At 44.1% G+C, this 27,475-nt stretch overlaps 1 protein-coding gene across 1 annotated transcript; it reads left to right on the top strand.

Annotated features, from left to right (window-relative positions):
• Positions 1 to 1,766: 1,766 nt before the first annotated feature.
• tmem266 (transmembrane protein 266) lies at positions 1,767 to 27,434 on the top strand. The gene is made up of 11 exons (XM_041938656.1): positions 1,767 to 1,863; positions 1,965 to 2,082; positions 8,232 to 8,420; positions 18,435 to 18,589; positions 20,647 to 20,720; positions 21,683 to 21,739; positions 21,899 to 22,037; positions 22,758 to 22,873; positions 23,512 to 23,704; positions 25,504 to 25,566; positions 25,661 to 27,434. The coding sequence occupies exons 1-11, from the start codon at positions 1,767 to 1,769 to the stop codon at positions 26,296 to 26,298; spliced, it is 1,839 nt and encodes a 612-aa protein (XP_041794590.1). The 3' UTR covers positions 26,299 to 27,434.
• The last annotated feature ends 41 nt before the right edge of the window (positions 27,435 to 27,475 follow it).

The raw sequence follows: 27,475 nt of genomic DNA, 5'->3' as shown, positions 1-27,475 counted from the left end.
GATATTACCATCATCAGTGCGAGGGCAAAGGAGTCACGACCACACTTTGCACGATGTAGAGCACGGAAACGTAAGAGGTTAGTGTGCCTTTGTGCTTCTGTTCCGGTCGGGGTGGATTTAAAGCGCCGTGGGTAGTTGCTTTAAACGAGAATGAGCCCGTGTGGCCTCGAAACACGGCGCGGGGGGGTGGGGGAGCGAAATGTTCACAGCACCGCAACTGTTTGTGCAGCTTGGTGGGAAATGATTGCAAATGCATCCTGATTAGGCTAAAGGCAGCAAGCTGTGGACAGAAATAGACAGCCCACGTTGTTGTTTGGTGAAATGTAATAGTAAAAAAATAATAAAAAAGAATGAAAAAAAAATGCTGCCTTGTGGACAACCACCTCCGCTGATGAAGCACTCACTGTGGGCTGTACTTAAAGTAATAAGTAGCAACTCAAGATGCCGATTGTGAAATGAGATCTGCCCCATGCTGTGATTTACTCCAGGCCAAGCACTACCAAACACACACCTGATCACCTCCACAGCAAAGTGATGCACCTTCTAATTATTCTGTCACTAACCTCTTTGACTCTCTGCTCATCTTGTGGCCAGAGTAATATCTCCTTCCTTTTCTCCCTGAGTATTATGCTAATGAGCACTTTTTTTTGGGTGCTGCAGTGAAACAGTGTCACTCCCAGCCCTTGGATGACCTGGGCGGAATTATCCTGAGTAGCATTTAATCTGCTGCGCTCCACTACATTACTCTGCTGTGGTCTCCTGTGGCTCTGGATGCTGACTCCTCACCTCTCCACGTCTGAGGGTTTTCTCTCCGTGCACCACACTGTCCTGAATCCATGAAGCAATGTGCAGATCATGAAGGTGTAAACAATGCAAACGTGTAAGCTTTGCAGTTATGATTAATCAGGCTTTGAAGGCTTGTTTGGGTTTTTTTGTTGTTGTTAGTAGTGGATGTTTCATGTTAAAGCACTGGCTGTGTGTCTGTGACTTTCCTGTCTGGTCATGTCATGTCTGTTGCCCTCAAAGCAGCTGGAATGAGCTTTCCCTGAGCGGACTTGGACATCAATGGCTCTCTATCCTGTGGCACAAAGAGCTAGCATCCTGCTGTACTTGCTATGCAAGAGGTGTGATGTTCCTCAGCCCCTGATTCACAGAGCGGAGCGTATATTGGCGGAGATTTAAAATCCATTACAGTTTAGTGCTCCCCAGGAAAACAGTTGAACAGAGCAAAGCTAAAGCTGAAGTTCGGGCAGGAAAAAGCAGAAGCTGATACTTCATTGATAATTTTTCATGCATTTGTGTTACACTGCTAGATCCTTCATGAATTTGGGATTAAATGTGTATTTTTGACCTTGCAAACAAGAGTTGACAAAACAATCTCCCCTGAAGGTCTGTTGATTGTTGTCCTGGAGCTTCCAATCATATCTCCCAATCATCGTCAGCAGATGGAGTTTGCCCATGAATTGCCTCATGATTTCCTTTCTCTGCAGTAATTCCATTCTTAATTCTTCTTTTGTGTTTTCTATAGGTGTGGAAGGAGCCAGGTCTCTGCAGTGGTGAAATCACATTTTGCACTCGGGGTCATTTAGCGTGGACGTCTACTTGCGGCAACAAGACCTCGACATGAGCAACCCCCAGTGAGTACAGCATCCGCCGGAGTCTTGTTTGAAACCATGTCTGAGAGAGCGTGAAATCTTAAATCTCTATTTATGAACACGCAGTCTTATACAAAGGGCGTCTCGGCGTGGTAGGATATGATTAGCGGGATGGGACCTGCATATTCTCATGCCCCTCCTGTGAATGACTTTGAGCAGAGATCAGCGGGAAAGCGGAGCTCGGCCTCGTCTGGCATCTCCGAGAGCGGCCGGCCATCTCCAGCCTCCGCTGGCATCTCTTAGCATTCAGGAGGGATGTTCACTTGTCATCTTCTCTTATTAATAATTACTCTGTGTGTGGTCCTCCAGACAGGCCCTGCATTCTGATGACAGCCAGGGTTGGGGCTAAGAGAAGGGAGAAAGAGAGGGAGCAGGGGAATGGAGTGGAGTGGGAGGAGGTGGAGTGGAGAGTGGAGTGGAGTGAAGGGTGAATGCAAAATGGGTTCAGTCAGCTGCATCTTCTGATTAAAGGCACAGGATGCATGCTTCCAACCAACAGAGATCTCTGTCCGGGCCTCAGACCTGCAGATCGGTGCAGCTGATGGTTGATTAGTCCAGCTGAAGGCGAACGCTGGTGCAAATCAGCTCTGTTACTAGAGAATATAAAGAAATTGTTGACCGGCTAGTCGTACAAAGGCACGATTTAATGCTGCTGAATGCCGGTGACTCTTTGTGACGTAACAGATGGGAAACTCTCATGCAGAGAAAGGTCTTTAGAGTTATTTTCACCCCTGCTCTTTTCGACTTGATGCTGCTATAAATCCTCTGTCTCTCTCTCTGTCTCACTCTCTCACACTCTCTTTCTCTCCCCCCTCTACCCTAACAGTGGGAGGCAGGCAGGATGCTCAAATTATTAGATGCTCAAATGAAACAAATTCAAATGGGTTTTATCGTACATATTTCGCATAACAATTTAATTTTGGACAAATCTGTCTGTACTTTGCATTAAAAAAAGCAGATATAAAAACACTGATGAGCCAGTTTTGTGCTTGTTGGCCTAAGTATGGAGCTGTTTGTACATTTTTGCTCTCATTCGGCACAAAGAGGGGACACCACACACCCCGGGGAGCCCAGTGGCTTTGAAACAGGTCAGCTAACATTTGCTGTAACTAACCTCGGTGCCACGTGACGCCGTGCTCTTAATTTTCCCGGCATAATGAAGCCGTCTCTCAGTCGCTAGAATAAAGTCGGCTGATTAGCAGGTCACTGCTAAGCAACTATGGTCTATGTTTATCTCATCATCCTGATTTTTAAATCTTCTGCGCTGAAATGTAGAATTGCAGTTTTATGCATGTACACTGTGTTTCCAATTGATTTAGTGATAATCCTTTCTTGATGCCATTCTTCTGGAATTTAATTTTGCTGAAATGCAAAAGTTTCTAGTCTAATAAGAGGCTCTGAATGTCTGTGCTACATTTCTGAAACACTATAATGAGTCATAGGTGTTTTTTGTTCAGGGGATGTTTCTAAAAACATCAATTCTTCTAGTTCCTTAAGTAGAATTTTGCAATTTTCCTTACCAAAATATGGCCTTTTCCATACTTAGATTCCTCTTTAAGACAAGCCATAGAGTCACTAATTGTTTAAAGACTAAGTCTGGTGATATTCCATGTTTTTTTCTCTAATTGTCAACAAATCCCATGAAAAGAATGAAAAGACAAAAACCAACAATTAATTGTTCCGACTAACAAATATTGTCTGTGTAGCCAACACCTGATAGGCTGTAATTTATTCTTATTGCTCTGTGCTGTAGGCCTCTATTGTTGTCCAAAGGCTATTAAAAACACATTAATGAGCCGCACTGTTGCTCTGGATAACATGTTTCTCCATTATGATGAACCTGGGCACTGTAGTTTATTTTGAGTCTATCCCATATCCTGTCCTGATGCAGTAAATACTCATTCAATGTCTGAAATACTCCCCAACAAATGTACTATTACTGCTGTTTGATTAACTTTTGCTAAAAACAACAGTTCCCAGCTGTTTTAGGAAATGGCTTAAATTGCTTTTTAAAAAGATGAAGCTAAGTTATTGTGGCGCGTCTTCAGTGGGAATGAGTGGACTTGTGCCACAGACAGGGTATGGAAATAGGAACGTATTGAGAAAAAGGCGAACAGATTGTAGTTGCTGTTCTTAACACAGGATTTTTTGACCATAAATGCCCTGTAAAGTCATCCTGTGTGTCCATACACAACATACTTATGGTTGCTTACCTGAATGTTTGCACCTGGCACTTGCTTTCAAAGCTCAAACAGCTGCTGCTGGGATGTCGGCAGAGTAAATCTTAATGTTTCAGGCGTCGACTTCTCTGCCCGCTAAATGAAGTGACATGGACACAAGACGACAGATTCAAAGCTGAGGCGTTTTCTCTATCAACAGTAAAGAAAGATGACTCCAAAGACCATCAAAACACGCTCACTCTTCATTGATGCAGTGGAATTGTCGACCGCTGTAATTTCCCCTTGGACCTTGCGTTGCCGAAAAGGCCTGATCTTTCAAATGTGCCACTGTGTTGGGAGCTCGTGTCAGGGCTGCTGCTATTGCTGCTGGGAAATCTGGCCGGTGCCAATGTAAGTGATTTGGCACATTGGTCCGGCTTTCCTGATGATATCAGGACAGAGAATTGCCGTGCACCGAGGGGTGGCCAAGTCTCCGTATGCAAACTTAGTAGGTAAGACAGAGCGGCTGTCTTGTAGACAGCTGGCTAGAAATACTGTGGCAGCGAGCACTCGGAATGACAATGATACCGATGCCCTCTGCAAACCACCCGTTCATGCTGAGGCAGCACTTTAAAATCCACTGAAGTGACAGAAGCGGAGAATTTATTTCTCAGAATAGGTGGTTTAAAAAATGATGTGACAGGCATCAGTCTCACCTCTCATCACCTTGATAGAATAGCTTTATTACATGATCGTCGCTGCTGCTGCTGTTGCCCCGTGATGGAATCGCACAGCATTTTAATGACCGTTAGCTGGTGTCAGTGTTTAGTTTGACTGTTTTTTTTAATCCATGGACTCTTGCACACACTCCTCACAGATCTGTATAGTCACACCTGCTGAAGGTTGAGTGCTGTACTAGAGGACATGTCAGCTACAGTTTCAGTAGTAAAGACCACTCAGCCTCAACTGCCTGTCTGTTTTCTGCAAACACAATACAGAGAAAAGTTGGGCGCAGATGTCAGCCATCTCAAGCGTGTCTCAGACATGCTTAACCAAATGACAAAAAGCATGAAGTAAAACATAAAATAATGTGACTGGAGCACCATTATGAGGCTTTGAATACGTCCTAACATTAAAAAAGGTTAAATGATTTTAGTCATATCCAGATTCCAAAAAAGTTGGGACTCTGTGTAAAACCGAAATCAATCCTTTCTGACATGTACTCAATTGAAAATAGTACAAAGATATTTCATGTTTTACCTCATCAGCATCATTGATTTTTGCAAATATCTGCTTATTCTGAATTTGATGCAGCAACACGTTTGAAACAAGTTGGGACAGGAGCAACAAAAGACTGGGAAAGTTGTGGAATGATCCAAAAACACCTGTTTGGATCATTCCACAGGTAAATAGGTTGATTGGTAACAGGTGATAGTATCATGATCGGGTATGAAAGGAGCATCCTGGAAAGGCTCTGTTGTTCACAAGCAAGGATGGAGCGAGGTTCACCACTTTGTGAACACATGATTATATAAAGGATGTTACTACATGGGCTCAGGAACACTTTGTAAAGTTGTTGTGAGTAAGCACAGTTGGTTTTTGTCTGTTTTTATTGACGTTTTACACAGCGTCCTGACTTTTATGGATTCAGTGTTGTGGTCTCACACTGGTTTTAATCTTGTCTTAACTTTACATGTTACTCAGAGAGTCTCACTCTTGACTGACAGTTAACACGGTCCCACCTACAGCCCTGGAAGTTAACATATTCCCTCCTGATGTCTCTTCTGTCAGCACTCGAACCTCCTTTATGCACCCTGGTATTCAGAGTAAAAAGATTTAAATTAGTTTTACTTTCTGGTGAGTTCAGCAGTATTGAACTCCGGCGGTATTTGAGTACCTCTCTCACAGAAAAGCCGCAGAAAACTGAGGCTAGAATAGATTACAAGTGAAATTCATTTAAGCTCCAGATCTATGGAATCTCTGAGCATTGCCAAGAAGATGTTCCTATTGAAAATGTCCACGTGAGAAAGGGTTGTTGTGTGTACTCACAAGAAATGTGTTACTGGGGAGTGCCTCTGTATGGAGGCTTTTACTCAGTTATACTTTGTTGTAACCTGAAAATGGTTAAGGCAAATGAGAGGAGTCACATTATCCAGAATATTGATAATGAAACCAGGTAAACCTGATCACATATTTTAGCTTTGTATTCGATGATTATTATGCCCATCATGTCGTGACAAACAAGATTAACTTGTCTAATCAATGAGTCAGAACTGGAAAGGAGAGATCTCAGGAGGCTGTTTTATTTGAGTTGAGTTTAATCAGCATTACTATTTAAAGTTGCTCTTTTTTGTGTAGTAATAGTATAATTACTGTAATAGCTGTCCTGAATAGATAGAAATTCAGAAAACGTTTAACTTTAACCAGTTTTTCGTGTTCTGCTTTATAGTATGATAACAATAACATGTATAATATACCAGACCAGCGTGTAGAAACACCAGCCAGTGTAGTAGCATGGGTTTTTGTGCCTTTTGGGCTCCATGGTAAGCCTGGGCTCTAACACTGTATGGGTGTGAGATTCCCCCCCTGGCCATGCATGCTCCATGTTAACCTTTTTGCTTCCTCGTGGCGTTTGCTAATATCACATGGCTCTAAAAAGATCCCAGCCTTTAGCATGCTGCTGGCTGTCCTTGCCCGCATTGTTGAAGGGAGCGAAGTGTTCAGATGTGAAGCCTCCAACTCCCTCCCCAGGATGGCAACCGGCCACTCCACTGGGCTCTGCACATAATGGCTCCTGGCCTGCTCTGTGATTGTCTGGAAATGTGATTTTGATGCACTAAACAGTTTGTGTCTGTCATGACTGATTAGCGTCCTTGTTGCGGTTGGTCAGAGGTGCCAAGTCCACAGTGGGATGCGCAGGCGTGTTGTGTGGCGAGCATGTTAATATATGGGCGTTTGGCCCTCCAGCTAAATAACACATCCAGCAGGACACGCATAACGAAAGGATCAGATATTTAAAGGGTGGGAGGGCAAGGCATTTTATGCAGCGGGGACAAGAGGATAAGATATTGTGCCGTGTTAAGACAATATAGTTAAAGTGATTCTTTGTTTCCTATGAGAATAGCAAAATAACCTTTCTACGGAGTCCATTAAACAGCTATTAGTCAGGAAGTAAGTAGGGAGAAGGAAGACCTATTTTCCTTTCCAGGCCTGCCTACATTAACATTTAACAGGAAGGTGGGCCTGCTCAGTGATCTTCTACTAACTGTTTCCTCCCACTCTGTGTCACCTCCAGCACAGAGGTTGTAGAACTCACCAGCCCAATGGCCTTTGTTCCCTGTGTCTTGTAATCAATGCCTTCCTCCACTGTTAAGCACTGGAGTTATTGATGTCTCCACACTGGCTGCACTGGGACGGCTGCCAAGCCGTGTGAGGCTCCTCTTCCAGGGTGACTTCTCCTTGTCCGCTATTGGCTGAGCTCGTAGGATCGCAGCCTCCCCTACGAGTTTAAGTTTTGGGACCTCAGCGGCAGATAAAATGACACCTTTGGTTCTGCCAAATATAGCTAGGCTTAGGGAGAAAAATGCAGTGGATAAATCAAAATGGGGGGGAAAAACAAAGCTGAAACAACCTTTTTTTTTTAAATGTCAGTTTGGTTGGTTACCAATTCTGAAATATCAGAGCATCCTTGACTGCACCAACTGCTGGCAACTGGGCATAAACATAATTTTAACCAAAAAGGCAAAAGGTCTGTTGTGATAAATGGAAACCAATGGCTGCCTGGAAGGTGGGAAATTATTCTAAATATTAATGAATGTAGCCTAAAAGTATATAGTGATTTGCAGTTAAAGCTGATATCTATAATCTTTTAACGAAAGAAACTGTTAATATTTCCATATGTGTGGAATGCAAACTGCCACATTTACTGTGGTTTGAGACTTCACTGCACACTCTGCTAATGAGAAATGTAGATCAGCTTGTCAACACTTGCCAGGTAAATGTGTCCTTGTTGAGGGTGCCAGCAAACACTAGAAACAAGGAATTTCACACCATGTTTGTGTTTTCATTCATCAAAATTAAGCATAGTCCCTGTTGGTATTATCACACTTTGGAGCATTTTCCAAGTAGGTGCAGTGACTGATTCGAATAAACGGCATGCTTCCATTCAAGCTTGCGCTGCAACTCAACCTCTCACCGCTGCACATGGGTGACATTGTGCAGGTACAAATTTTAGCTTCTGCACAATGAGATGAAACATGCAAAACCACCCACTCACAACACACCCATCCTCTGGCACTAATGCTGCTCTGATTGTTCATATCGTCTGTGTGTGTGTGTGTGTGTGTGTGTGTGTGTGTGTGTGTGTGTGTGTGCGTGCGTGTGCGTGTGCGTGTGCGTGTGTGTGTGCGCACCACAGGGTTCCTCCCCAGGCCGGCACCTCTGAGCTGGAGGTGATCTCCCAGCAGGTGGAGGAGGACAACCAGTGCGTGGCCCCAGTTCAGCTGGTCAGCTTCGCCTACAGAGACTTGCCTTTGGCCGCCCTGGACATATCCCTCGCTGGATCCCAGCTCATCTCGAATCCAGATGAAGAGGACAACAGAGAGGGGTACGACACCACTCTTCACTCTGCTTGATAGTTGAACAGCAAAACAATCTCTCGCAATGATTCTGTTATTAGTGAGACTTTCTGACTGGTTTGGCTAGCCTGAAACAGGTATTCAAGGAATGCAAAGCACATGATTTGGGCCTGAAAAACTTTCATTTTCATCGTTTGAAGAATATGAAACATCATACATTGTGAGGAAGCTGGAAACAAATTAGTAGCGTGATTATCAGTGAAATCTCTCCATAATTAATTTGTATAATAAAAAGCCCCAAATGTAATTACATATTGATTGATGTTCCTGATGTTTGCCACCACAGTTAAGAAGATACTAGAAATATGGTGTCTGAGACATTGTCTCTTCTTGTTGCATGGAGTGCTACATCCATAATTAAGGCAGAATTGCAATTACTACAATCTATAATCTACCCTGGCAGAGAAAAGCCCTGCCGTCACTCTCCCCGTTGCTCGTTATTGCACATGGTAATTACACCTGGCGTATTGAATCACCCCTCATTTTATATTAGAGTCCGGGAGCCAAGGATATTTGGCGATGAATTTATTAGTGTCACCATGTTAAATGGACAATGTCTCTACTGATGTGTTCATTTCAGCTCGAATGACACAGCAATTTCTCGCTACCGGGCGGGCTTCTGCTCATAATGTCGATTTCTGGCACAAAACAAAGTGTGTTGCTCGCACCGCAGCTTTCCTGAAATGTCAGAGCCCTGTGGCGGTGCTGTTTCTGTCCATGAGGCCTGCATGTGCAGGGTTCATGTTGTTTTCTTATCACCATATCGCCATGCTGCAGGCCCAGTACTCTCAGGACAGGACACGCCCCTCCTAGAGCACCCCTGTAGCAAGTGTCCATAGCTCTCCACTCAGGAAGCGTGACTCACAACCCTTTGGCATGCTGCGATGTTGGCATCCGTGCAGAGAAAGTCGACAAACAGCATAAGCTTAATTAGAGCATCCGGCATTTCGCCATCCAAGCCCCGGTGTGTCAGCTGACCGTGTCCGGCTGGACTTTGCCCGGCCTGGCCCGGCCTGGGCCGATGGCTCTGTGGGACAGAGGGCAGGGACAGATGGGTCCTGTCCCAAACACCCACTCTCTCATCATACCTTGTATCGTTCTCACTCTGTCTTGCTCACAAAAAGGACAGAAAACACACACAAAGCAATGCCGCAGCAGAAGGCAGGATCTGGCAGCCCAGTAAAATTATCATCACAGTGGACACTCTCATACGGCACCATATGACACCCTGGTCCCCTGGGAATTGGCATGGTGCAGTGGAAAAGTCATGCAGCGCCAAGACATTTCTCTGAGGGATTTATCAAGTCAACAATGTGAATAGCCTTTCTTACGAAGGCGTTGACTCCGATCAGAGAAACGCCCTCTTCAGAGCCCAAGACGCCTGGAAGCGTTTGGCAGACTCGTCAAAACAGTGCGCAATCTGTCACCCCTGTGTGTTTTACAGTACGTTCAATGAGCTTTTTAGATTGGAATTCCTGATTTTCAGGTCACAGGCATTCCAAGACGTACCTGTCATCACAGTTTCATGCGCGCAGTCGTTCTAAGGAAGCGCTCTTGGAAAAAAACAACAGAGCCGGCTCGTCTGCGCAGGTTCTGGCTGCCTTTGTGACTCATGTGAGTAACATCAGAGGAATGACACAAAGGTGGGATGTGTTGTGTGCTGCAAGATTTTAAATTAATCAAGACTATCAAAGGCACTAATGACAACTGGAATGTATAGACTCCTCTGCGTACTGTAGGCCCAATTTAGCACTTTGTAAATGATTGTGTCTGTAAAGCCACTTTCATTGCCTCGCTACTGGTGCTGCTGTGCTTTAGTTTCGGTGATTAACAGGACTGTTTGTTTTCTCAAGCCACTGTGACTTACATTCCTGAGATGTTTTCATGCAGTTTTGCGGATGTGATTCTCTCCTCTGGTAGTAAATACATAAGCAGTTCTGATATCAGTTTGATCCTAAAAATGACTGTTGTTGGGTTTGTGAAGTTTATGCTTATCGCTAGTTTATTCCTGGTTTGGATCCAGATGGTGAAAGGGAAAAATGTTAATGTCAGTGGAATAGCTTGATGCCAAAGGTCAGAGATGGGAAAAGAAAGGGCTCATTACTTGCGATCTGAGCCTAAATTTCTGAGACCTTGGTTATGTTTTGTTCCATATGGCTGTGAAAAAGAGCCGAAGAATGCACACCAGAGATGCGCATTTAGTCTTGCATGGCAGCTTCTCATGGCTCTCTATCGGGAGACGTGGGCGATTATGTAGGAGGTGGATGTTCTTGCGGACTACAAGGGGCACACGCAGTACTTGCAGATTCTGTGCAGTGGTGAGTTAGATGGAAATATTAATAGATTTTGGCAGCACCATCTTCTCCAGAACTTGCTGGAAAAGTCCAAGATGGGGGTGGTGTGATATCACATCCACCTTTGATCACTTAATTATTATCCCATTTGTATTATCTAAAAATTCAGCAATTTTTAATAGCGGATAATTTTTATATCTACAGAATATTATATTTTTTATGGAGTTGCATACTTTGTCATGTTTCTATATTTTGATTAAGCTGCAGCTACCTAGCCAACCATGCAGTAATCCATGCCTACATAGGGGAATAAGTTTTATAGTAGATATGTGTGTAAAAAGTGTGAACAGCTGTTTGTGTGTGTGCAAAGTATACCCAAATATACTTTTAAAATATTTTGGTAGCCTATTTATTCTCAAAATTGGTCAAAATTGGAAGCTGTAATGAACTATGGCAACACAGTAAAGTGTGCATCTGTTTCATCTGCCGTTTTAATCAGAGGTGATTTACATTTGCCTGCATTTACTAAAAATGAGTTTTGGATGTTTGATATTGTCAACAGGACCTTCCTTTTTGAGTCATGTCAGAATATGTCCAAGATCACAGCATACTCAGAGGACTAGAGGCAATTAAAATCATAAATAAGCTGTGTATTTTTTATTAGACGCTGTGCATGTAAGTGCAGTTAAATATGACTGGTCTGAACAGGTGCAGCAAGGCGGTGTGCTGAGATTTTCCTCTACCTTAATCCTGACCTCTTATCGTGATCTCCAGACTGGGTGGAGCCCATAACCTAGCCCCAGTCTCCAGCCCCCGGGCTGCACATCCTGCGCTTGTCCCAGGTTATCATCCCCACATCAGCTGGCTGCCCACAGCAGCAGCAGCAGCATATGCCGCTGATCTCCAGGGGCCAGACTGAGAGGTGTGAGGCACTGCATCAATGACAGATGGTTCGCATGGGTCAACCTGTCGCTTTGACTGGAGGAGAGCGGCAGTGGAGGGGATAAAGAGAAGGATTGAGGGAGGAATGGAGCGGACGACCCTCCTCCACACTTCCATTCACAAAGCTGCCGGCTGCAGATCACAAGGAAATGGCTCCATTTGATGAATGTCATATCAGTCCAGTGTGGGATTAACCCTGTGCCATGTTGCACGGTGACAGCCACAGCTGCTCGCTCATACAGTGTCGCTGCAAATGTTGGACATTAGATAAACCTATGTGTACTCAGGCCAGCATAGATTTATTACATTACTGAATTACTATAGAGTGCCCAGATGTCCCCAGTGAAAGTTCCCCAGCCACTTTTCACTCACTACAATGCATTAATATAACAGTATGTCAACATGCACATAATCAAACCTAGGTTGACAATACTCAAGGTTGAAGTAAAATGGAATAATTAGAAAAATGTAGGCTGCAGAAGATAGTGCTGAAGGACCTTGCCAGAGTCTCGTATGAATCTTGGCAGCAGCAATATTTCATGGGGCTTTGGAACCAGAGCCATACTATACCTGTTCTGTGCTGATGGATGTCTGAAAAGAGAGCAGGATTTCTCTCTTTTTTCCCCCTCCCCCTCTGACTCTATTTCAAACACACAGAGGAACAGTCCTCTCCATCAAATTGGCTCTCTTGCCTGGCACCATGTGCGACACAATAGATGACATTTGAGTGCGGGGTTTGAGGGTTTGTTAATATTCACAGACATGCAAAGTGTGAGATTGCTTTTTAGGCTGAGAGCGAGCGAGATCAAGTGTCCTGGTGAAAACCCATTTATCAGGGACAGCTTGTCTGCTGCTCTGCACATGGAGCCCCATCCATCTCCATTTGCTTAGTATCTGTGGCCCATTTCTCTGGCAAAGACCGGCTCTGAGTCCCCTCTGCTAGGTTGCAGCGTGGTGTAGGGTGCAAGGGGTGGAGCGACGATGACCGACTGCAAACCAGTGGAAAGGTGTGGTTATATTGGAAAGCTGCATGCGTTTTCATAAGATAAAAACAACTGAGTTTACCTTTCGCTCAGAGGGAGTGCTATAGCCTAAACTTTAGTTATTGACATCTGTAAACGATTAGCTCTTTTCATTTGATTTGTTATTTTACCGCAAAGGTGTTTGCTAATCCCCCAGGCGTGACACTATGAGAGATTAATAGCGGTGAGACATGGAAGCTCTATAATGTACAATTGATTACCAATGATAACTTCACTTTATTCAGCATATTTATTGCTTAGCTGGTTTTCCTCCCTCAGGGTTTCTTTGCTTCTTTTGGCTGTGATAACACAGATGACTCAGCAGTGGTTACACAGGAAAGGATTTAGCCAGTTGCTATTGTGGCGTTTGTCTTGATTTTCAAGCAATCCAGGCGGATGCCCCACCTGTGTTTTCTCAGGAGACAGAAAAGGAAGGGTAGGAAAAAAATGCATGTGTCCGGGATTAACTGAAAGGCCTTTTCAAGTGTATAAAGCAAGTTGGGGAACAAGTGTAACAGAGATTTTGAGGCAGCCTGAATGGGATGAAGTCCTCCAACCTGTGCTGTTGAGGAGCCTGCAGGTGCACAGTTGTGGTCTATTTTCCCCTGCCCGAGCATGCTGAGTTCTGCAGATTGGTGTGAATTGGTTGACGTTTATACCGGAGGAACCACAGGGCTGCAGAGTTATCAGTACAGAGAGAGAGAAATTGAGAAGAGACGGAAAACCTGAGTCAAGTAGTATCATTTTAAAATGCTGCCAGAGTAGAATCTGACATTGCCCCCTTATTTTTGTCTTATCTTTTACAGCCTCAGAGATGATAGATTCAATTCAGAAGCTTTTCCCCAGCGTTCACATGTTCACATGCTTCTCATTGACAGCCAGAGAGATTCATGAGATGTCTGCCACTTGAAAAAGAACATAGTTTGTCAAAATAATCTATGAAGTCAGCATAAAAGTACAACGTAGTGAATCATTTTTAGAATCTCACTTTTGAACAGCCCACCCTGTGGGTCAGGACCCTCCAAGGGGTCCCAGGATAAATATAAAAGCTTCACAAGATGATTAAAGGTTTAAGAAAGAAAAAAAAATATGTTTCTGTCACACAAACATTTTTTTTCCTGACTTGTCTGTATATCTTTGTGTGTGTGTTAGATTATTGATACTTCAAGAGCCAAATAGGATAGGAACTAATGTTCTCAAGTGACAAATTTGAAAAAAGTTTTTATCCTAAAAAGAATTTAATGTTCATAACAAAAGCATAATTTTCAGGTGCGCTTGAATAAATGAATGACCGCCAGGCACAGCGATCTTGGCCATGTAGTGTTTTGTTTTTTGTTTTTTTTTTTACGCTGGTAGCATGATTAATCGTTTTGGAAGCAAATGTAATTGTGTGGCAGCTGCCACAGGTCTGTACCCTAATGTGCTTGAGTTTTTCACCGAGCAGAGTTGCTCTGTTGTAAATGTGCAATCAAGACATCAATCAACAGTTCCAATCAATTATTTAGAGGCCTCGTGCAGCAGAGCGACACTATTTTAGGCCTTCCTCTGCAAACATTCTGAGGGAGAGGTTAGTGTTTGCAGCTGTTCATTGCTTATGCGTGTGTGTTTGTGTGTGTGTGTGTGTGTGTGTGCGTGCGCATGTGTTACGATCAATACCTCAGACAAGTTGATAGAGTCTTTCAGACTCATTACTTCTGAATGAATTTTTCCCTTTGCAGCCCTTCCCTTCTCTCTCACTCCATGTCTTAACTCACTCACAAACAGAGCACCACCTCTCTGATTTAATTTCCATTTAACTTGTACCTAATGAGTTTACGTTGTATTTTATCCTGTCGCAGTTACAGGAGACAGTATAATGAAAGAGATGCTCCGTGCGATAGGCTCCCCGCCTTAGTGAGAGTTACTTAGCTGAGGCCGGAGCCAAAACTCTGTCCTGTGTGTGTGAATGGGCCCCAACAGAGCGACCAGACACCTTCCTCTGTGCCAGTCACTCAGCCTGATGTCTTTGTCCGCTCTGCCCCGTCTGGCCATTCTGCTGCCACGGCTGCTGCAGCCGGCGTCATGTACAGCATGCCATCGCTCCCGTCTCAGGCCACTATTGATCAGTCTCATGATCTAATCCCCTCGCTCTGCGGTGCTGCCGGGCGCACTTCGATCTTCCCTCAGTGTGTTACCACTGCAGCCACTGGCCTGTTGATGTCTTTATGAACCTGTCCACACTACATGCCACCCTGCATCTCTCATTTCCTCCACACTCAATGTTCTTGACAGCATCTGTGTGTGTGTGTGTGTGTGTGTGTGTGTGTGTGTGTGTGTGTGTGTGTGTGTGTGTGTGTGTGTGTGTGTGTGTGTGTGTGTGTGTGTGTGTGTGCACGCAAATGCAATGCGTGCATGACCAACCCTTAAGGTATTAGCCATTTGATCCGCACCTGCCGTGACCCTGGGAGGGAGTGAGGTGATTTTCTTCCCGGTCTTTGCTCCATCAGTGAAGCAGCCTCACTTCCTCATAAATACTTCAGGTCCTCAGCGTTCAAGGTTTAAAGTGATTTCCCTAAAATTAAGTTTCTGAGCTTGGAGTAATCCATCACTGCCATTTACTCTGCTTCCAGACAGGGTTTTTCTTTACAGGTTTATTAAATTAATACCTTTTCTGCCTGGCTTGTGGGAGAGGTCTGAATGAATTATGATTCCGCACAGTTTGAGTTAAATCATGCTTTTCGGTCCTGAAGGTAAGAGAGGTGTCTCTTAGAGTGTGCGCCACTCATTCCATCTTTTAACTAATGGTCCACAAATGTCTGGTGACTGTGTGTTGGGCGTGTCATTAGGTAAATGTTTCTTTTTCTTGGCTCTCCTCCACTGGCAGATGGGGTTTGACATTGTTCCTTGGGAACAAATCGGTGGCGGGGAAAGTCTCCATGGTATCTGCTAATGATACCATTACCCTCCACCACCCCTTTGTCACCCCAGGTGTTGAGCTCCTAATCTGTTGGCATTGGCTGGTACCGAGGGTTGCTGCAGAGGGCTGAGTGCACCGTTTCGCCTCTGGGAGAGCATTGACACGGTGTGGCCGAGCTCCAGCCTCTCTGCTGACCTTGGTGAAGGATGGAGAGAATGTGTAGCTGCTACTGCAAAATGACGCACAAGGATCCCCTCTCTAACGCTAGTTTACTACATTTTAGGTATCATTTCTTTAGTGTTGGCCATGATTCCTGTACTGTTCTTGTACTCACCAAATTCAGACCTGGGAACATGTAGATGTCACTACATTGCAGTCAGAGAAAAACTGAGACCAACAGAGAAGTTCTAAACGAGCCATGGTCTCAGCTGCAGCACAAAGTCAGTCACTAACCTGTGACTGTGTATTAATGATGGATAATGTGGGTAATAATTTGGAACTATTTTGATAAGTTATTCATTTTTTAATGATTTTTCTAAATTATAAATGATGTAAATTATTATTATTATTCAAAAATACCAAACATCCCTTATTTTCAGCTGCTCACGCTTATTGTCTTATATGATAGTAAAGTGATTTTTGGGTTTTCTGACAATAATATAGACTAAACTATTGATCGGCTAATTGAGAAAATAATCAGTTGTTGCAGCCTTACTTCCAGAGAAGTTTATCTTTCTTGGGGGTTTGTTTAAACTTGTATGATCTTCATATTTCATGCCCTATTCGATTTCTTTTAAGAAATGCTGCCATGTTCACAAATCCTGTGGATTAACTTTGTGAGCAAATTAGTGAGAACTATTATTACCAATAGGAATGATGATACCCAAGTTATAATAAACTGGAATAATCCTTTAACTCAATCTGCATCTTTCTCTGTTCTCTCGCTCTCATTCTTCTTTCTCCAGCTCCCCCTCCCCCCTCTCTGGTTCTCTCTCCAGTTCACTTTTGGATGAGTCCCAATGCCTTTGAACTGGCTGCAACCCGCTTCCTCTCTCAGTCTTTGCCTCCTTCATTCTGAACCAAGAGTAGAGTAGAATAAATTGCATCCTCTCCTGTCCTCTGACAGACATTGCCCGTAGCTTTCCTCCTATGGGGGACAGGTGACAACAGATAGCTGCTATTTTCAAAGAAACATACAGGCTTTCTCAGTGTTGCCTCGGAGAAAGGACCCCCCTCCCCAGAAAAAAGAAAAACACACACAAACACACCTTCCTTTCTGCATATGGCTTTTTAAGAGTACACCTGAGTCATATGTGTGTGGAATGCAAAGCTGTAACAGGAAGGGAAAGCCCTGTGTGCCTCCTGGAGATTTGTCATTATTTATTGACCATAAATCCCCACGAGCCCCAGTCAATCACAGTCTCTGATTGGAAGAACTTGAAGGGGAGAGCAGGGATGGACTTAAGGCAGCTCTGACATTCACATCTTCAGGCACAATGCACTCGGACAAGGAGCAAGCACACGAGGGACACCAGCTCACTCCACGCTAATGGAAAAGCAGTAGCTTCTGGAACCGGGCGGAATGACAGAGTGTAACACAGATTTTGGGATCAGGAATTCTAAGTGTTTTGTCACTAACCCAAATTTCTCCATCATCCCTTTACGTGCATGCTCTCTCCACAACCAGCCAGGCACGCAGGTTTGAGGGTATAAACACTGTCAAGAAAAAAATAAGACATTCAGTTAAGCCATCTTCTTTTTGGCTGTGTGCGACTGCGCCCTCCAGATGGTGCACATGCAACCCCACTGTCACGCCGGCAGAGCTGCGTCCTGCGGTCAGCCAGCCAGCCAGCCAGCTAACGAGTCAGTCATCCAGAGCTCAAACAGGAGTAGAGCCAGTGAGCTAACTACCAGCCTGGTTGTTAGCAAAAGAGTCGCCCAGATGGGCATTGAGCCAACCAGTCAGCCTGCCAGATTTCACCCCGAGACCTGAGTCCCGTCACCCAGCGAGGCAGCAGGGAAAGGAATTAAACACAGGATACTCTAATCTCTCCAGAGCCACACTTTATTGACTTTAAGGTTATAGATGTGTGATATGCCTCAACAAATATATAGAGAATATAAAACTGAGTCAGGTATCAGCTCCCTTACGGATGTTCTGATATTTCAGGCGTTCAATCTCTGAGTGCTATATATACACGAGCATGTTCTGATGAGACAAAAGCAAATTATTTAATGCTTGAATGTGGATTACAACAGATGTCATGTAATCTGTTTCCCGAAATAGACACTAACGCATTAATGGCTGTTATAATAAGTAGACTGCACTGCTTGATGATGCGCAAAAAGAGAGCTTTAATGGGAAGAGGAAGTTTGCAGGAGAGGCCAGAATGAATGAGGAGGCGAGGAAAGGAGCAAAGAGGCAATGACGCCACGGACTCCTGTGCAGAATTACTTCATGCTAATATTTCATCTCAGTGCCAGCAGAACATGTATTTATGCTTCACATTAAAGAGTGTAAATTCATTTCAGCGTGCATGCTCTGAATTTGTATGCAGAATAGTGCCCTCTGCTGAAAGAATACTTAGAAGAACGTTGACTGATAGAAAAGGGAGCAAAGTCAAGGTTGAATACACCTCACGATTTGTGTATCTTGACGTTTCTTGTGTTTTATTGATTCGACCTTGCATGCTGTCTGTCAGATCGGCGCTCTGTACCAGTATTACATTTTAAAATAACACCACAACAAGACCCACCATTTATCTTTGTACTCACAGCTCCTCTAACCGCCTTCCCCCCTGTCTCTCACCCCCCTCTCCCCACGGTCAGGTCGAACTGGCTGAAGCCATGCTGTGGGCGGAGGGCAGCGCTGTGGCAGGTCTGCCTGCTGTCGGCGGGCTTCAACTGTTTCCTGGTGGCCTGTGTCATTCTGGTGGTGCTGCTGCTGACGCTGGAGCTGCTCATAGACACCAAGCTGTTGCAGTGTGAGTGTTGGAAGACAGCGTGACATCACCTGAGATAATAAGGATGTAATTTTGAGGACATTGTGGTGGGGGAGGTGGTTTGTTATGGTCCTAACTTGCAATAACATCTCTTGGAGAGGGAGAAAAGTGGACTGGTCAGCACAATTGTTTAGTAATTGTTATACAAAGGCATTGGGCCGATAGAGGCATACACTCTGGACCTATGACAAAGGAAGAGCTTCATTAGCACAAAAATTAAGCTGTAGATAGATCATGTGCTTATGATCTTGTTAGACTGAGCTGCAGTTTGGATGGAAGGGAATCGGGCAAGTCATAAAAATATAAAGCAAAGAATTCAGAACATGAAAAAAAATTACCGTGTGGTAAAAATATGTTGTTTCACATGTGAAAGCGTGTCTTTAGTTAAGGATAGGCACCATTTACCTGCACCTGGCAGTATAACACAGGTAACAGATGATATCACGATACTATGAATGAGCAGCCATTCACAGTGTTACTTTGAATATGTGCAAATGATCACAACATACAACACCAACACCGAAGCACACACTTACTATACTAAGCTGTTCTGTATTAATATACAATACTATATACTGTACTAATACTATACATACATATTCATGTTCATCTTCATGTTTATATTCATGTTATTTCATCAATGTTTTAGCAGTCTAATACACAAATAGATGTATAACATGTATGTGGGCATGTGCAGAAGGTCTGTAAATATCAACTGCTAACCTGGTCTTATATGTCTACTGTATAATGAGACTGTGTCACTGATGAGCTGATCTGGGACCTGAGGCTCTGATCAATCATGGTCTGGGGAATATAATCCTCCCATTAGCTTTGCACAGTTAACACAAAATGTCAGGTGGTCGAAATCCCACTGTGACCTGTGTCACCCCAGCATCGTCTTTCGTCTATATCATCGGCAAGGTGGAGACATCCTCATTTATCATAGGTGGAAGGTCAGGGATCACGACCTGTTTGATGTCACCGGGCTGAGTGAAGAACACGCATGGTGGAAATGTCGCTCCAGCAGCATCCAAATGCATTCACGTCTTTAATGTTCCCCCGGGACTGACTGACTGGCAGACAAAGGAAAAGTGAGACAAATGCGTGAAGAGAGATTAGCGGACAAAGAATTCAGGCAATGCAGAGTTGGCTGGTGGATGAGTGTGGGGAGGACTGGAGGAAGATGAATGGACTGATAGACAGATCACTGAACACGGCAAACAAAGACAGATGGAGGGAGAGGTGGCGCATGAAGAGAAATGCCTCAGCTGACAGCCGAGCGCTGTTTGAGGCTGTCCACAATTAGCCTGATGAATAGACGTGAAGATACAGACACATGCATGTGCAGTGTGTGCTGAATTTATATTCATGATGTTGCTTCATGCCTCTGTCTGTCTCTCATTTTTAACACTTTACTGAACCTTGTCAATGTTATGCAGCAGGTAGCAGAAACAAAGCAAAACAAAACAAAACACTGCAGCATCCAGCTTTCACCATCTCATGTCAAAGAAATCGTCCTTCAAGGTGCGATTTGCATGTGACAATTTTGCTTTAAAACTTCAAACATTTAAAATTAAAATTAAAATTGTCATCAAAATGTGAGGAAATAAAAAAACAATAAATAATGATAATAAAAAATTGTTTTAACATTATGTCAAGGAAGTCTACGTATTGTGTTGCAGAGATGTCTACTGAAGTTAGCGTGCTAACCAGCTAGCCCATGGCCTGTCCTGTCTCATAAGCTCTAAAGAGCCAATAGTCTGATAGTATAGCTCTCTTAGCCTTTTCAGTCTAATAAATAAATAGCATGGAGGCACAAAATGTCAAGAAAGGACATATTCTTACTCCCATTTTCCTTACTAAATCGGCCAGACTCCAGTAAGCTAACAGGGCTCTAGCTTCATGGCTAATTGTATAGTAGTAGGGTATCGTGAGTGAAAAACTGCCCCGTTTGTTTGGAGTGACCTTCGACAGGTGGCCACTTCTTACATATTGCACCTTTAAAGAGAATAACCAGTTAATGTGTTTTTCTCCCACAGTTAATAATGCATTCCAGTTTGCCAGCATCATCCACTGGATCAGCCTGGCTATTCTCTCCGTTTTCTTCACCGAGGTGAGTCTCCATCGTCCCCTCGCTCAACACGAAAACAGTCTCACTTACAGCTGATGCGGCGGCCTGTGGATTAATGCTTTGCTGTGCAGTCGTCCAGCGAAGTACGCTGACAGATTCTCATTAGAATACTATCAACACCGTGAAACGCCCCATGCCCTCTGTCACGGCTTGATGAGATTCTGATTGGTGGAGGTGAACTTGTGTACGGCTCCATTAATGGGGCGCTTTAACGGAAGTGACTACAAAATCACACAAAATCCACATCAGTATTCTGTAAAACAAAAAAAAAAAACTAGTGCAACCGCTGTTGTTTAAGCCGGCATGTCAAGATTATTGGACTGATCGGTGGCACCAACACTTTAAAATGCAGATGGATCTTTTCTGTGCTGCTGGTTTTAAATAATTTTTGAGGCTGCAGGTACGCTGTATTGATTTCCATTTTCTTTACAGCCAGCCACATTTGTCTTAGCTCCCTCCTCTTGACCACCCCGCTGCTAACTTTTGTGCAGTTTTACTTATCAATAAAAGCGACCCCTCAGTGATGCTTTGACGGCACAGAAATAGCAGGGAGGCTGGTTTCCGCTCCAGGGCAACCTTGAATATCTGAAATGAGAATGGGGGCTCGGGGATGTTCAGTTCTTTGCCCTCTGCAGCCCCTGCTGTGTCAGCAGAAGGAGCTAATTGCGGCATCTCTAATAGTTTGGATGAAATCCTATCGTGCTGCCTGTGATGTGTATGAACATGATGTCACTGCTGAATTACCAGCGGAGGATTGAAAGGCATCGGAATCGCAACTGCAAATGCTATTTACTGGAAATGCCATGTTTCTTACTGGGAGTGACTACCAACTGTGCTACGCCTGCACCATCCAGTCTCTCTGTTTAGCCGACATTGTTGTCTCCCATCTTGCAATGTGTGTAACGTGCTCTCTGTCTCCATCTCTGTCCCTCTGTGTGTGTCAGACGGTGTTCAGGATCGTGGTGTTGGGGATATGGGATTACATAGAGAACAAAGTAGAGGTAAGCTCCCATGGGTCCCATTAGTCCTGTTACTCTGGGCCCCTTTCACTGCAGTGTCATTCCCTCAATGTCATAGCACTGTGGAAGCTACATAACAGCAACCGTGTGTGTGTGTGTGTGTGTGTGTGTGTGTGTGTGTGTGTTTGGGTATTTTCTCAGGTGTTTGATGGAGCTGTCATTGTCCTTTCTCTGGCCCCCATGGTGGCCTCCACAGTGGCCAACGGCCCCAGCAGCCCCTGGGACGCTATCGGTCTCATCATCACACTGCGCATCTGGAGGGTCAAGAGGATCATTGATGGTGAGGCTGGGAGGAGCCCAGGGGCTGACGTCCCTTGCGTCCCGTCCTTTACTGTCAGGTCACAGGGATAGATACTGCAGAGTGCTCTCTGCTGTATCGGCTACTTTCAATCTTGATAGTTTGCTTAATTATGTTTTCCTGTTTTTTCGTCATTTTCCACCAGGAGCAATGTAGGGGTATCATATGTCGTAATGCAGCCGTGATCTGAAGCTCACACAAGCTGCTACTTGCAAATAATTTCATCCTATGGGTGCATGCAGAGCATTATATTTACCAGCAACATGGTTTTGTAAGAATCTTGCTCCCCCTGGTGGTTTTTGCATGTAGTACTGTATGTGTTCAAAGAAGTGGTTGTTGAGTGAAAGCAAAGGGTGACTACGGTGTCACCTCTTTCACCAACTCGAAATATGTTATTTTAACACATTACATGATAACACAATCCAATACAACACCATTTATTATTATTATTAGAGTTATTTTGTCCACCTTGTGCACAGTATGTTGGTAGTAATCCCTTGCCATGTGCCAGTGAATGTGGACAAGATGCAGGCTTTTATATCAACAAAACAGTTGTTATTTAGAAATCTCTCAGATGCACATTAGGAGGGGAGATGAATTGATGAAGTCAGCTTACAGTTTATCTTGAATTAAAATTTACAGACAGAAGATTAAATGTTTAATTTGTGGGCAAACTGACTATAATGTGCCTTATTGTCTTAGCATATGTGCTGCAAGTGAAGGTGGAGATGGAGCTGGAGATCCAGCAGTATGAGAAGGCCAAGGCGGTGAGGGAGGAACAACTTGACCGGCTCACCCAGATCTGCCAGGAACAGGCAGTATGTCCTCTTGTCTGTTTCATTTCTCTCGCCCACTTACAGTCTGCAGTTTATGGCTGTGTGTGACCAGCAGAGGGCAGCAGAGCGCTGTGAAAGAATATCAAATGTAATCTGGGCTCACAAAACCATAAAGGACGCCTACGACATTGATCGCATCATCATCATCACAAGATAATACCTTTACAGACGTTTTGTGGATATCAGATAGCAGCACTGTGCATTATGTCAACGCAATCTATTGACTGCTTCACAATTTAATCATGACAGTTCTCTTATTGTTTTTAAGTCATATTACGCAGCTGAAGAAAATGGCTAACTTTATAAGAGTGTAAGTGCTCTGTATTTCTCAGACATTGCCCCAGAAGAGGAGACGAGGATCGTCTCAGAGTTCTACTGTAACTATTACAGTGATTGGAAATGTGCAGTTTGGCGCATGCACACTGTGCAGCGTCTGTAATGTAAACAGGGCTAAAGCATGCAAATAAAATGCTTGTACATAAGTGGATGGAATAAGAGCAAGGAGAATATACAGTCATGTTCTGTTTGTGTTAAAAAGTCCTTAAAATTCTGCATGTATTTAATTTGAATGTCTAAAGAAAAACATGAGTTTTCTTCAATTTGGCCCTCTTTCCTGACAGTTTGAAATCAGGCAGCTCAGGGCCCACCTGGCCCAGCAGGACCTGGATCTGGTAGCAGAGCGTGAAGCAGCCATGCAGATCCACCATATGTGGGGTAAACAGAGCAGCAGTTTTCAGGAGGTGGACGGACTGGCCCCTGGGGCCTCGGAGCATCACGGGCCAGCTAAAGCTAGAGAGCCTGGGGGGCCTGCAGGTAACCATCTGGAACACCCAACTCCATTGTCTCACTGGCTATCATAGACCTCTGTGCACGAGGGGAAATCCAGACTGCTTTCAGTGGTGCATCATGTCCAAACAAAGTGGATGGTTGGATGTAGTCCTCAATGTCTTTCTAGGAAAGAGACATGGGCTCATACTGGAAGGCTGCTGGATTAAATTTTGTTTGTTGAGACGATTAAAGGAGAAATCCTTCCCCATCCTAAGTAGAAACACTCATCTGTCAGAAATAACACAAATCTAATAATGTCTCAGTGGAATGCTACATAGATATGTAGGCTAGTCTTGTTTCAGAGACTTTTATGGTTATTGAAAGTGATAAAAAAAATGAAATTAGCACATCACAGCAAACCAGACACAGCTGCACATAGTAAACAACCCGTCGCTCTGCAGCTCCAAGCTGGAGGGTAGGACGGTGTATTAATAGTGGACATCACACAGCGGCACAGTGTTGGCGTCCTCCTCTCAAAAACGTTCGTCTCACAATTCACATCAAAATTCTGGTGCCACCCCTAGATGGACTATAAACCTTTCACACAGTGACAGGTCATAACTTACAGGGCTTAAAGCAACAAAGCGCTGTCAGCGCAGGTGATGTCAGGGCTCACAACACTGAGGCTTTTCCTTTATCAAAGCTATAAATCATAGCACGACCTGCCATACGTCTGAGCTACGGCGTTTCGAGTCAGACATCCTTTTAACTAAGGCGGCTCCTCATACACTCATGTTGTATTGATCATCTGGAGATGGTCCGTGTCACAGTTAAGGCTGAACAATGAGCGGCCCCTCTTGGGACATTCATAAAATGAATTCATGAAACCCAAACGTAAATGAATATGAGCCATCTAACAGTCCTGGGGGACCTTGGATAGCACTTAAGAGAAACACTTGGACTGATTTAGGATCTGTGAACCACATCCACACCAAGTGTTGCCCATTCAGGTAGCGCTAAATCAATTTGTTGATGGATGTATTAGTAGATCAATGAAAAAAATAGCCATTTTAATGATTGATTAGTTATTTATCTGGCAAAAATGGAAAACATTTGCTCATTTCACCTTCAGTACCATGAAGATTTTTTACTATAAAATCAATACCTTTAGGTTTTGGACTGACTTTGGCCTCCGGATTAATTTTGACATTCATCATATTTTCCCTTTTGTAGATTAAATGATTAACTGAAAATTAAAACAATAATTATTTGCATTTAGGCACCATGAGCGTTATATCTAACACTCACCGTATACAAACATGCAATACACGGTTTATAACAGATAATAATGTAGCTGTAAGCAGATATAAGAATATGTTTGAGTGTTTATTAATGTACAATATCTATCAGCTATTCTAACTTTTCCTATGAAGACACAGTTTATATCATTACAACCATGCTTTACAATATCATCGTTAGTTACCTGTTCATATATCAGCCTCCACTTTCCAGGTGCCCACAGAGGGAGTTTAATTGTGAATTAACACATATTTGTTTACTACATTATAATGTGTTATAAACCATTTATTACATGTTTATTACATGCTAGACATCCACCCAAGATAATGATAAGGCTGAGGGCAGGGTCTCTGCAGATAAATACACCACTACACACTTCTATTGGTCATGATTTATGATTGAGCGGTATTATACATTCTACACCCTGTTTTCTAGGTACATCCTGCATAGTATACTTTTGCCTTCTAAAGTCAGACTGATTCACAGATTCACTTTTATTGTGTGTGAGACAAATAACATTAAGTGGCCATTTTCATCCTCTTCAGATCACCATGGTCAAGATGACATGAACAACTACATCAGCCAGTACTACAGTGAGCCAAGCAGTGGTGAGCATCCACACGATCCTGCCTCACTCTTTTCTACAGCCCATGTAGCACCACAGTATCTCAAGGGTCTGTACATCATGTGTTGTTCTTGTAGATATGGGGATCCCAGACCCTGCACGTGTCATCACCACAGCAGCCATAGACGTGCACCTGCCTAACAACCCCAGCCAGCTTCCCTCCTCTCTGGTGAGTGCCGACGCGGTGACGTCCGGCCGCTTGCAGCGCACCGGCAGCTCGGTCAGCGAAGCCTCCACCACCACAGTGTCCCGCACCAGCTTCAGCGCCCGCCAGCACAGCATCAGCAGCCACACGCTGGGCTCCACCACGGACTGCAGCTCCACGGTGCGTGAGGCCTCCACCTCCACAGATTACAGCGACCAACGCTGCTACCCTCCGCCCTACAGCAGCCCTCTAGCCCTGGGCACTCAGCCGCGAGGGAGTCCCAGCGCCGTGGTGCAGGAGCTGCTCTCCTCTCTGTCCGAGGACTCCTGCCTGGCCCAGAAGGGCCTGGACCCCGTCAACCTGAAACCGCCCAGCCCAGCCGGTTCCACCAAGACCAGCCCTGAGCTGGAGCACAGGGTCAACATCTACAACAAGAGGAACCAGGAGAGCAGAGTTGGGCTGCACTCTAAGCCTCTCATCCACCTGCAGGGCAACGAGCCTCTTCTAGAGGAGAAGTACAGGATGATGGAGCCAGTAGACGCTCCAGTAAACCGTCTGTCAGAAACATAAGACCCTGCCTGACATGTGGATCGGCACAGGACTCGCTCTTCAGATCAACCGCAAAAATTAACGCTCTACTAAACTCCGGTGTTGTTGGGAGGCACTGGCACATAAACTGTATGTCTGTCATCCTCTTTGTACTGTTGGGACTGAGAGGATGAACTCACCAGAGCAGCACAAAAACAGAGGGTAAGGAAGACTGGAGGAGGCAGACTTGTCATCAGGCACCACTTATCAGGAAATGACATTCACACAAACATTTTTTGAGTTTTCTGAAAAATTTTACCAAAAGAAACCAGCAACAGGGCTCGAGCCCAAAACGTTCAGACAACTGGTCTGTGCAGAAAAAACATCTGGCTTTTGATATGTTAAGTTGTGGTTTGATTGGGAAGTGAGACCGGTGAGGGGACGGTGCTCAGGGCTTAGTTCCTCTGATACACTTTGTAGGAACTCACTGGACTGATAAGATCATGTATTGGAGGGCCACGAACTGAAACACTTCTCGCAAGCTACGAGGCATGGATTTTATCACAAGTGCAGGTGTATCAGCTGTTTTGATAGTCAGTCTAATGTCTCCAAACTCACAAAGAACAGTCCTCTTTGATGGGGCTGCTGCAGGGTACACTGGATCAGTCTCGACTCCTTTCTAATCTTTGTCTTTCTATATTAGCAATGTTGAAATTTTTATCTAAATTCTATGAGAGGAAAGAGCGTGGAAACCTTTTGACTGGTGGACGTTCCAGGTGCCATGACTGGAATCTGAACAAACCCAGCTGAGACAGTGCTTACAGAGATTTTGCAGACTACAGCATGACCCTCGTGCACAGAATCGATTAAAAACCCACCTGCACATGATCGATTTGACATCATCCAGGTCTAAAATGTTACCTTTTTATGATTTTAATGTTTGGAAGCTGTGTAAATATTTCAGGATGGGTTTGATCATCATATCACAGCCAAAAAAGTAGTGAGGGAATTGAAGTGGAGCTATAATAAAATGTTAAAAAGAAAATTATAGCATGAACCTTTTAAGATTTGCCTCTTGAATATCGAAACTAACCCTGTTTATTGTACTGTCAACAGGCATTTTCTATCTTGAATATGTAAAGAGGGCATTGCAAAATGAATCCAATAAAGGGAAAACATGGCAAAAAAGAAAATTCTTAGTTGTCAGTTTAATACATCA

This window comes from Chelmon rostratus, chromosome 6 (assembly GCF_017976325.1).
Source record: "Chelmon rostratus isolate fCheRos1 chromosome 6, fCheRos1.pri, whole genome shotgun sequence".
NCBI classification, from domain to species: domain Eukaryota; kingdom Metazoa; phylum Chordata; class Actinopteri; order Chaetodontiformes; family Chaetodontidae; genus Chelmon; species Chelmon rostratus.
The sequence above is the reverse complement of the archived record's forward strand: the minus strand, read 5'-3'. Positions and strand labels throughout refer to the sequence as shown.